Raw genomic sequence first — 12,305 nt, 5'->3', positions numbered from 1 at the left:
AGGGAAGGAGCATAAGAAATAAAGGAGACAACCAGCGAACAGCGACGCGCACGCATGGCTGACGCGTGCGCGCGAATTGGACAAAATCACAGTGACGCGTACGCGTGCTTGACGCGTATGCGTGGATTGGAGTTCGCGCAAACGACGCGAGTGCGTGCCAGACGCGCACGCGTGGAGAGGAAAATTGCTGAATGACACGTACGCGTGACCGACGCGTACGCATGACCTGCACAATCTGCAGAAATTACAGAATAGACTGGAGATAGTTTCGGGTCGTGTTTTGAACTAGATTTTGGCCCAGAATCACAGATTAAAGTCAGAAAATGTGCAGAGACTCAACATATCAGAACATACATACATACATAGTTTAAGGATTTAGATGTAGTTTTTAGAGAAAGGGGTTCTCTCCTCTCTCTTAGGATTAAGATTAGGATTAGGATTTCATCTTCTTCAATCACAGGTTCAATATTCCTTTTATTTATTTTCTCAATTTAGTTTATGAACTCTTTATGTTTAGATTTATTTGCTAATTAATACAATTTGAGGTATTTCAGACTTATGATTGTTTTCTTTAATTTATGTTATTGATGCTTTGGCTCTATCCAAATTATTTTCATTCGAGTAGATTTTATTCCCTTTTGGCTTTGGTTAAGTAATTGGTAATACTTGAGTTATCAAACTCAGCAGTGGTTAAAATTGGCAATTGCTAATTGATTTGGATCGCTCTAAAAGTTGACTAGGACTTGAGGATCAATTCAATTAGTCCATTTGACTTTCCTTTATTTAATAAGGGATAACTAAGTGGGATTAAAATCCAATTCTTATCACATCTGATAAGGATAACTAGGATGAGAATTTCAGTTTTCATACTTTGCCAAGAGTTTTATTAGTTATTAATTTATTAATTTCTGCAATTTATTTCTCTTGTTCAAACCCTTTTTCAAAACCCAAAAATACTAATTTCCATAACCAATAATAAAATACACCTCCCTACAATTCCTTGAGAAGACGACCCGAGATTTGAATGCTACTGTTAATAAATTTTATTGGGTTTGTTACTTGTGACAACCAAAACTTTTGTAAGAAAGGAATTCTTGTCGGTCTAGAAGCTATACTTACAACGAAAATTTATTTGTGAAAATTCTAGATCACATGAGAGTTATGTTCTTCAAATACTCACCACAAAACTTAGATAGAATTGTAGAGAATGAGAAGAGCGATGCATGGCCACAAACGGCTCGTCAATCGGAGCTCCGTAGTTCAAGTTATGGTGGTTTGAAGATCAAAGAGAGTTAGGTTTTCTCTCTTCTCTTCTCTCTTCTCAAGTCAGCGCCCCTCTTCTTATTTTTAGGGTAAAATGAGCTGAAATACTCATAACTAATGTTTATATATATTGGGTCTTAGGCCCGGTTTACTTATTTTGTCCGTTGGCACAATTTTTGGGCCAAAACCCTTTAAGATTAGCGCTCTAAATTGCACTTTAAATATTTCTACCTCCCCTAATTATAATTCCTCATTTCTTAATCTTATTTACTCATAATCAATTTTCTCAGCTACAGTACCAGATAGGTCTCAGCCGATACTGCCGGTCAAAATTCCATTGCGCGCTTTTACGCAGAAAACTATGTTTTCCAACTCGGAAAAATTCACTAAATCCAAATATCATATTTAAATCATCAAATTCCAATTGCCAAATCTTCCAACCATATTCGCTCCTATTTAACTTATTATTTAATTAATTTCGGTTAGACCGGGTATTACATCTTGGTTTTGATATTCGTGTTTTTGGCACTCCTTTGTATATATATATAATCTCGCGTTAGTTCATTCCTTTATCCGTTACGTTTTCGATCGGAGTGTTGCACTTTTGAGTTACGATTTTGTTCTATCCTTTTTTTCAAAGGCTCCTAGTTATAATCATTATTCACACTACTATACGTACTAAATTTTATTTTTAGAGGTCGTAATACCTTTCCATCTCTGAATTATGACTTAAACATAAGATTCGGTATGGTAGGATATTATAATTACAATGAGTATATTCATTTTACAACTATTCTGTTCAATACTATAAAAAATATACTGGCCACTCTAAATTACTACAGGTCTAACTTCCATCGGTAGTCGTAAAATGCCTAAATTGAGTCATTTTCTGGGGAATGGTATTTGTCAAACAAATAATCAATGAAACATTCATATATTCCTTCTCATTTTGAGTATATTTATATATAAAAAATATTAAAGATAAAAAAAGAAGAAAAAAAGAGTTGAAATAGCAAGAGCGATAAAAATGATGAATTGTGTGTTGCCATTTATATATAGAAGACCAGAAGACTATGATTATCTAACAAAATTAATTTGTATTTATTGCATTCAATTTGAATAAGTAAGAAATCATTTTATTTTAGTTTAGTCTGTAATTCACATGATTTGAATTTGGCTCAACAAATATTATTTGATTTGATTTAATTTAATTATTAATTAAAAACATCTTAGTTGTCTATTTTATTTATAGATTTATTATTTTAATAACTAATAAATTAATCAAAATAATTAATTAATACACATAATTAGTATAGTCAATTTATTTCTTTTAATAAATTAAAAAAATACTATCAGAATATTAAAATAAATAAATTAAAAAATATTACCAAAATAAATTGATATTAATGATAATAAATTATGTGATATTTAAATATTTAATTAAATCAATTAGTTGATATAATTAATTTATTGTAGTAAATTATATTTAATGAATTAAAAAATAAATAAATAAATACTCTTAGAAGCATGTCACATTAGTTCCATCATTATATGCAAAAATTTGATTTTTTTTATAATAAAATAGATAACTATAATGTAAGAAAAAGATAAAAATGTTTATATTTTAAAAACTTATACCAAACAAAATTTAATTTTTTGTAAACATATCTGACAAATAATTTAAAATAACAATTAATATAGATTTTTTTTAGAAGATAATTAAGGTCACTATTCTTTTAAAAAAAATAGATGTAATTATAATTATATATAATTAGAGAATAAAATGCTAATAAATTTAGGTGAGTTTAATTCTTTTTTTTTTTCTTCAAATGAAAACTCCCATACCCTAATCACCTTCGTCATAGCCATAAGCCCATAAGAGAGTAAGAAAACAAGTAAATTTAATATTTATTCATTAGCATGATAAATTTGTGCATAAACTTAATCAAAAGTATATATTTTTAGATAAAAATATAAAATCGAATGATAATATAAAACATATAAAAATTAAAAGAATAACTTATTTTTATATACTAATAATATAATTCGTGTTTTTTTTCCTCTTTACTCTCTTTTTTTAATTATCAAGTAATAAAAAAATAAAGAATAATTCAAGAAAACGAAAATAGTGAGATCAGTAATAATCATACAAATTAAAATACATAGAGAAAAAATAAACTAATATATAATAAAATTAACATGAGTATATTTTATCATTAAATAAACAAAGTTAACATAAAACTAAATTATACCTAAAGAGAAAATAGTTAAAATAACAAAAGTGATAAAAATATTATTTTTACAATTTTAATTTGTTCCATCATCTTTATATCATAGTTGTAAGAATTGAACCGGTGATCAAATCGATCAAACTATTAGTTTATTGATTTATTGGTTCAATCGATAAATCACTGGTTGAACCGGTAAAACCGATCCCATGTAAAATATTTATGAATTGGACCATTTCATACAACAAACTTTCTAATTGCTCCAAAAATTTCAATAAGTACCAACTATTTTTCTATTATCAATACTACCTATTTCAAAGCACAATGTATTGGAAATGAGAAAAATATCATGAATTCAATTATCAGAAGTTAGAATGCAAAATGAAGATACAATAACAGTATAATACAATACCCACCAAGTTAACAATGAAAGTAAACACCAATCACAAACCTCGTCATAATCAAAGTCTAAAAATTTAAAAAACTCATCAACAAAACATAACAAACAAATTATCAAACAGAGAATATGCATAGTAATATTTTTTCAAAAAGATATTTGTCCTCTTCTTCATTTTGGTTATGATGCATAACATACAAGACCAATTCTACAACAGCAGATAAGCCAAGGAGTACCCAGATTCTCTGTTTTTTTTTAATTAACTTAACTTTAACTTGAATTCTATGAGGGTATGAACATTCATAGATGAAATATAATTCATTTGAGGGGTTGCATGTTCTAGTCTTCAATGTAACTGTAAAAAAGGGTTAAAGAATATGGCCACTAATAGTTTCTTCTAATTTCTAAGTTAATTATATTACATAAAAAAATATTATCTTGATTAAAAAAAACTGCGATTGGTACAACTGCTATGAATATGAACATTGATAACGGGAATGGTGAATCTAATGGAGTAGATATTGTTCAACAAATTTGGGAATAATAAGTTTAGGCATATTTTCTTAATTAATTCTGTTAGGATTATTAATGATGGATGTTAATTTTAACCATGGTTTCTTAATTTATTCTGGTATGATTATTAATGATGGATGTTAATTTTAATCATAGTACCTTAATTAAAAATATTTGAAATTTAATACACCTGTGATAAATAGGAATATTAAAAATGGTAATTTTAATCATAGTACCTTAATTAATAATTCTGTATATAAGGTTTCATTTTTGTACATAAAATCCTATGGCTTTATTAGTGTCCTCGTCCATTAACAGCTTTTCCTATGAAATTTCATTTGATTCTTGTAATTTACATGTAGTTGGATCATTTGGAAAAAATAGATTCTATTTATATAATCACTATATGTACATATATAGATTGGTTTTTAATATGTTGTTACATAATTAAAATTTGAGTAATGTTATTTGTTGGTTAATTATTCTATTCTTCCATGAGAAATTAATTTTTTTGGCATGATACATGTGTTTTTACTAGGATTGTAAGATGTCCAGGAAAGCTCGCTTCAAGAAAGGCACAAGAGTGGAGCTACTGCATCAGCAGCCTCCAGCTGCACCTCCTGTGTCTTCACCATCCGATGACGATGACTGCTCATCCCTCTGCCCCCAGTAATGGTGGTGTCTCTGCAGCGGCTATTCTGCAACTTTTTCGTCCACCCTGGAGCGAACCAAGACCTAAGCCATAGGCCAGTAATGGTTCACGAGTGATGGAACCGTGCAATGAAGACATTGACCCGGAGGCGAACGAGGTAGATTTGTTTGTAGAACACGTTGACATGATGTTTGCTGTTTCTGATACTGTAAAGCGCAAACGATGAAAGACTACTGAGTTTTGGGATGTTGATCTCATTGGTAACAAGTGTTGAACTTTAAATCTTTTTAATTGATCAGCTTATGATTTTGTTATGCTCCTTACATGTGGGGCACATTGAGCACATAAGTTACATTTTTTCTTCTTTATTGATAGATTCTGAAGGAATAGTCAAGCAAGCTAAAATGAGTGTGAGGGAGGCTATGGAGCGGTCTCTTAATGGTAGCAAGATCATCCTGAGGTTCAATAAGGAACTGCAGGCAGTCGAAGATGGAGCTGACCTGTTCAGTGGCATTTTAGGAGCGCTGGGTTCTGATTACAACAAATTTTCTATCTGTGAAAAGAGTTGGGTAAAGGTGCGGGGTAAAGACAAGGTTTATGACGATTGTATAAAGGTAATGACTTTTGACATTGTTTAATCATATCAAACCTTCAACTTGCAATTACTTATAGCTGGACATTGTCGTCGCAGGAGATGTTTCACTTCCAGGATAGCAGTGGTTTAATGAAGAAAACATTTTTGAAACAAATGGGGAAGTCTTGGAAGAACACAAGGGGGAGGCTGTTTGACTCGCATTACAAACCAACAATGACACTTGAAAAGAATCTTGAGCAGCGCCTGGAGGGAATTCCTAGAGAGCATTGGAAGTGGTTCATTGAGTATTGTAATGATCCTGCAACAAAGGTACCCCATTCATTTAATACATATGCTTTTAAAAAAAATGAATTTCCTTGAAATCAAAAAATGTAATCCGTTTGTTTTGTTTATATGATTTGGTATAAATAAATAGTTTTTATTCCGATTGAGCTGAATTTGAACCATGTTGATTAATATACATGATTAATTCACTTTAATATATCAATTCCCAGCATAAGCTATTTGACTAAGATCATAAAATATACATGCATGATGCTAAGATTGGTGTACACCATTCTTCCTTATTAGAACCTTATTTTTTGTAGGTTACCATATAAGACAATTAATTTAATTTGAGTACCCCTATTATTATAATTTATGCTATATAATTGTTATTAGACTATCTCACAGGGGCTGCTAAATGTTTTTTCCGTTAGTTTTGGTATGAGTTATGGGTGGCATTTGCATATTAGAAATAAAATAATATTGTTAACTTCTTATATGTAAATAGGGACTGCATCCGTATAACTATTCTTTTTGTTAAAGCAATACTTAAATTTAGATTACGTACGGTTTATTCAAATTCCACACTAGTATACTTAATGCCCCATTATTTTGAGTCTCTTGCAACGTAGGATATATGTATACTATACATAGCAAGTTTTAGTACTTCATTGAATTCAAGTTTATTGTTGATTTTTAATAGGCGAAGTGCAAGCAAAACGTGCTGAATCGAAAGAAGCAACTTTACATGCACACTGGCGGATCTAAAAGCTTGGCAAGGGCTAGGGAAGAAGAGGTAATATAAACTTGTAATAGAGAATAAGTGGCTTTTAGTGTTGATTTATTCATAGAGTAAACAATTTTAGAAGTATTGAAAAAATTTAAAGAAGTGAAATTCATGGGATAAATTTTATTCTCACAGTCACAAAAACATGGGAGGACAGTTGGTAGGGGAGATGTATGGATCCTAAAGCACAAAAGATCTGATGGCAGCTATATACATGAAGAAGCTCGGAGGATTGGTGTAAGTACACTTAGTCATATATGTTGTAACATGTTGGGTTTAGCAATTAAAATATCTTGAGTATGCTATTAGCCTAGTATGATTCTGTAACTTTGTTTATGCCTACAGGAAAAAATATCTGAGATTGAGCAACTGTATGAATCTACAAGAATATTGTCAGAGAATGATTCCCTTGCCCAAGCTCTAGGCAAAAAGCACCCGGGTAAAGTGCGTGGGATGGGACACGGGCCGACACCAAGTCAACTCTTCCGTCCGAGTTTGCAGCCGTCGGTGGATAGAGCTCAAGTAGAAGTGGCCCAAAGGATGCTGTGTGAACTACAAGCGGAAATGACGACCGAAAAATTGAAGAGGAAAGCAATGGAGGGTGAATTAGCAGCAGAGAAGACGAAGAGGCAGGCAATAGAGAGTGTGCTGAGTTATCTGGTCCAACAGCAATGTGGGGAGCTGCCTCCAGACATCGCTGCACAGATGAATTCTTTGGACAGACATGGAGAAACATAGATATTAGGATTTATGTGATACTTAGATTTTCAGTACATATTTTGTTTATATTAAATATGGGGCATTAATTATTAGCCAAGTACTTTACCTTTTTGGATGACTATTGAAATACGTTATTGACATTATTAAAATAGACATGTTAGATTGCTTCGCAGTTAAATATTAATGAGCTTTTTTTCCGTAGTGCAACATTTTATAAAAAAAAGTTTAATATTCTTTAATTGAAAAAATGGGAAAATATATAAAATATAAAAAATAACAAAAATTAAGTAACGTTAAGATTCTTTAAATTAAAATTAGTTTAGAAAAAAAAGGGCCAGGTTTGTAAAATTACACAAAATAAAAAAAAGTCAGAATAACGGCGGTTTCAACCCGCCGCGAATAAAATATTTAAAAAACGAAGCCTCAAATAGCGTCGGTTCTAAAACCGCCGCAAATCAATTTCATTAATACGATCTAGAAAACTGCGGCGGTTTTAAACCGCCACTAAGGTGTTCGACGCAAAACCGTTGATTTGCGGCGGTTATGCCAGCGGTTGCTGGTAACCGCCGCAGAATGTAATTCCCGCGCCTTTATGGACTGTAAATGTTGTTCCGTTGACAATCTGTTTAGCGGCGGTTCAAAACCGCTGCAATTCGGCAAATAAACCGCCGCCATTCACCGCTTGTCCTGCTACATGTAGCCATTTGATGAATCACCTACGTACCAAATACTACCAATTAATTAATAAGATGGGTCATTTCCTTTATATTTTAATATTTCGTTAGTTGCATTGTCATCTTCGTCTTCGGTATTATTGGAAATAATAAATGCTTATGTTGATGATTGTATTTGTCAATCATAATAATAAAAATAAGGTTGATTGTATTAATATTTGCTGTGTGATAATAAATCAGGTTGATATATATTTTTATTTGTTCACATGCATGTATGTTGACCTAAGTAAGTACCACTACCAGAAATACGGTCATTAGTAACGGGAAGATATCCACGAACAAAAAATAGTGGTAAATTTATATGATCGTGTTAAGCAATTGCAACGTCTTGTATTTCTGTGGCAAAATTTTGTACAGTTTTCTAACGATTTTGTTTGTTCGTGGCTAACTTGAGATAAGTTCTCTCAATTACCACAGACCCATTGATTACCGTGACAAAATCAAACAATTTTCACCTCCCGTACTTAATTTAGTATTTTCTCCATCTCTCTCAAAATATTTTTATACAGTTTATACTTTTTTCAAATTTAAATCCTAACGTAAGGTAAATTTGATTTATCAGGGTGCAAGCTTTTTCAATTTCTCAATTGTTAGTTTCTTCTCCCTCCTTTTGAGTGGTGCCACTGATAAATTAATAAAATATGTTAATGCTTTGATTTTAAATGTTGTTGATGATGTACATTTTTCTCATTTGGTATGATTCTTAAACTTTGCCATATATTTGAATTATGTGTTTTTTTTACCTAGTACTAGCTATGCGCTGATTTTGTTAATTTTTTTATTTAACAGTAATTTTTAAACATAGTTTTGTTATTCATTACTTGTATAAAAATCAAATTGTAATGTAACTAAATTTTTTAGTTATATTTTTTTGTCTGTGTTCTTCTTGATTAAATGTAGTTTTGGTGCCCAATTTTATAGTATGCATAAATTTAGAGATTTTAGTAATGGAATAAAATGATTCAAATGAAAATGAATGTTGAAATTATAAAAAGAGTATCAAAAGAGTATAAAAAGAGTACATATTTATATTTGATAAAATATTTCTAACTAATTTTAGAAAATAAAAAATACTAACTATAATTGATTGGAATAATAACTAATTTAATTACTCATTATTAATTACTCACTGTTAATTTATGGCAACATTAATGAACAGAATCCTAATTTTTAAAATTTAGAATATTAGTTTCACACCTATATCTTATTAATTTAATAAAAAAATAAATTAAAATTAATTTTATAGAAGTTCATTTTTAACTATGTACAAAATTTTTATTCTTTTTCAATCCAAAGGTATCAAATTTTTAAGCTTTAAGTTTATCTATTTTAGATGTCAATTTTTTTTTAAATTAAACGAGTCAAAATTTTAATTAGTATGTGAAATTTTTGAAATATAATTTAACGTTATAAATTTTACAATTTGATATTTTTTATTAAAATTAAATTTTACTCTAAATTAGAGAGTTATAGTTAATTCACTAAACAAATTTCAAATTAACATCTATAATAAGATGAATGAAATTTTTAGCGGCAATGTTAAGTGCAACTTTTATCCAGTGGCCCAGTTAAGAATAACTTCCTCCCACTATTTCCTCAATCCTTGTTTGTTAGCTGAGTTTGATAATAAACAACCTTCTCTTCAGTTTCTCCAAATCGTAATTTCTTAGCTCCTCTGCTAGCTAACCTTCAGAGTAAATCTGTTTCGTTGTTCCTGTTTAGGTTCTAGGTGGACATTTTTATAGAAGAGTAGGGGACCACAATTTGCAGTTCGAGTACGGTCAGTCCGAGTCACCGAAGAAGCAAGCAAAATCGATGGAATCTGATTTTACCGGCAAATCCGAATCACGAAAAAGACTTAAAAGAACCCTAAGTTTCTCTATTGCACCTCCCTCACCGTCATTCTCTCCGGAGGTAGTGCTCTGAATTGTCTCTCTGAATTTTGCCTCTCTAAAATACTATAATACAAGTCTCGCATCGATTTAACTTTTCTCTTCTTATCTTGTTGTTGGTGGAGATGAGTGTGTTGTCTGAGGCATGACCAAAAACGATGAATTTAAGCAATTCTTTTGAAGGTATGCTTAATAACTATTTTTTCCAATATTCCTTGTGTGTATCAACTATCAATACATTAGTTTAATTCCTGATATCTATCATACTTAGCAGATTTTATTGGAGCACACAAGACAATTGGAGCATCAAACAGTGGCTGACGTGATGTATTCTTTTTACTATTTACCTAGAAATATTTTTGCATGTGGTTTGTGTAACAAGAAATGCATATTATTTTAGCAAAGTTTGATATTTATTTTGTAATAGTTTTATTTGGATATTTTTTTAACATTAAATCCATTTAATTTAGGATATTTGTTTTTCAATATTAAGTATTTGTTAATTTTATATTTTTATACTATGGATAATACGTATAGGAATGTGATTATTTTTTTAATATTATATGATGTAATTTTATATTAAGGAACATTTTTATTATGATTTTTTTAATTTAACTTTTATCATTAGCCACGGAAAAAACTGTGGCCAAAAAGTCCGACCTGGTCAATTTTGTCATGGGTAAAGTGTGGCAGAAATAATTATTTCGTTATGCATTCTTTTATTTTGTGACGAAAAAGAGTGTGGCTAAACATGCCAAAGTTGTGGCTAACAAAATGTCTCCACGGGTATTAAAACCGTGGCTATTGGAGTAAAAAGCGTGGCTAACTAAAAACGCGTCGCCCTCTTTAGCCACGGATGTTCATTTGTTGCGAAAGCATAATTGCCACAGTTTTATTGGAGTTTAGCCACGGATTTTTCCGTGGCTAAACCCCTTATTTTTGGTAGTGTATGTAGTACTTGAGATTTGTTATTTTTAAGGGTAAAGTACTAAATTGGTCCTTTAGGTTTGGGCGTAATTCTGTTTTAGTCCTTAAGGTTTAAAGTATTTTATTTGAATCCGAAAAAGTTTTATTTAGCATCAATTTAGTCCCACAGTGATGTCAAAATTAAATAATTAACAAAATGTCCTACATAACAACAGTTCAAGAATAAAATAGATAATCTGGAGAACAAGTACAAGCTCCAGAGACACAAAATCAACTATTGATGCATCAATACATTTATTTATAATTTTCTTTAGTTTTATAGAAAATATTTTATTTATATTATAAAAAAATAATAAATAAATGTATTGATGTATCAATGGTTGATTTTATGCCTCTGGAGCTTGTACTTGTTCTCCAGATTATCGATTTTCTTGTACTGTTGTTATTAGGACATTTTCTTAATTATTTAATTTTGACCTCACTGTGTGACTAAATTGATGCTAAATGAAACTTTTTTGGATTCAAATAGAACACTTTAAATCTTAAGGATCAAAACAGAATTACGCCCAAACCTAGGAGACCAATTTAGTACTTTACCCTATTTTTAATATTTACCTCCATTATATATGATCGTTTTTAAATTCTAAGAATATAACTTTGAAGAAATATTATACAAATGACTTATTGAGGGTATGTAATTTTTATAGTATTTTATAAAATAATACTATTATATGCACTTTAAAAAGTATAAAAAAAAAAAACAATTTCTTCCTACTTAAAAAAGTCACAGAGAAATACCAAATCAAACATTAGTTATTATTATTTAAAAGGATGCCAGAAACATGTTTGACTAAAACATTTTCATTCTCTCTAATTAATCCGCGTTTAATTTGTTAAATATAGTTTTTGAAAGACCAACAAGTACCTAGACAAAGGTCTATGCTAATAATGTTATATAACATTAATCACCTCTAATAGTCTTAATGCTTAAATTATTCACAAAAATAATGATATCATATCAAACATCATTATCCCAAAAATTTAAAAATTTAAGTACACAAATAAAGACACGTAAAGAGTGCGTTTATATCTTTAATGCCAAAACAGAACGAAGGTTCAATAAATATTCTATTCATATAAAAAAACTAAATAAATAAGTGTGAGAAAATCATAAGGCCAAATTTTCTCTCGAACGTTAATAATGCTTCATATAATATAATTTTGATGTGAAATGCTATAATTAATAAAGACTTAATGGTTAGGCAACAAATTAACAATACATATAGCGCATGTTTTGCTTTGGAAAAACACAAATAAGCCATAGTATCAAACA

The 12,305-nt window shown here is 30.1% G+C and overlaps 1 protein-coding gene across 1 annotated transcript; it reads left to right on the top strand.

The window, feature by feature from the left end:
* Positions 1-5,168: 5,168 nt before the first annotated feature.
* LOC107466475 (uncharacterized) lies at positions 5,169-7,437 on the top strand. Its single transcript, XM_052254355.1, has 6 exons — positions 5,169-5,268; positions 5,429-5,667; positions 5,745-5,957; positions 6,616-6,708; positions 6,835-6,936; positions 7,045-7,437. Exons 1-6 carry the CDS (start codon positions 5,169-5,171, stop codon positions 7,435-7,437), a joined length of 1,140 nt encoding a protein of 379 aa, XP_052110315.1.
* The last annotated feature ends 4,868 nt before the right edge of the window (positions 7,438-12,305 follow it).

Source organism: Arachis duranensis, chromosome 9, assembly GCF_000817695.3.
Source record: "Arachis duranensis cultivar V14167 chromosome 9, aradu.V14167.gnm2.J7QH, whole genome shotgun sequence".
NCBI lineage: Eukaryota > Viridiplantae > Streptophyta > Magnoliopsida > Fabales > Fabaceae > Arachis > Arachis duranensis.
The sequence above is the reverse complement of the archived record's forward strand: the minus strand, read 5'-3'. Positions and strand labels throughout refer to the sequence as shown.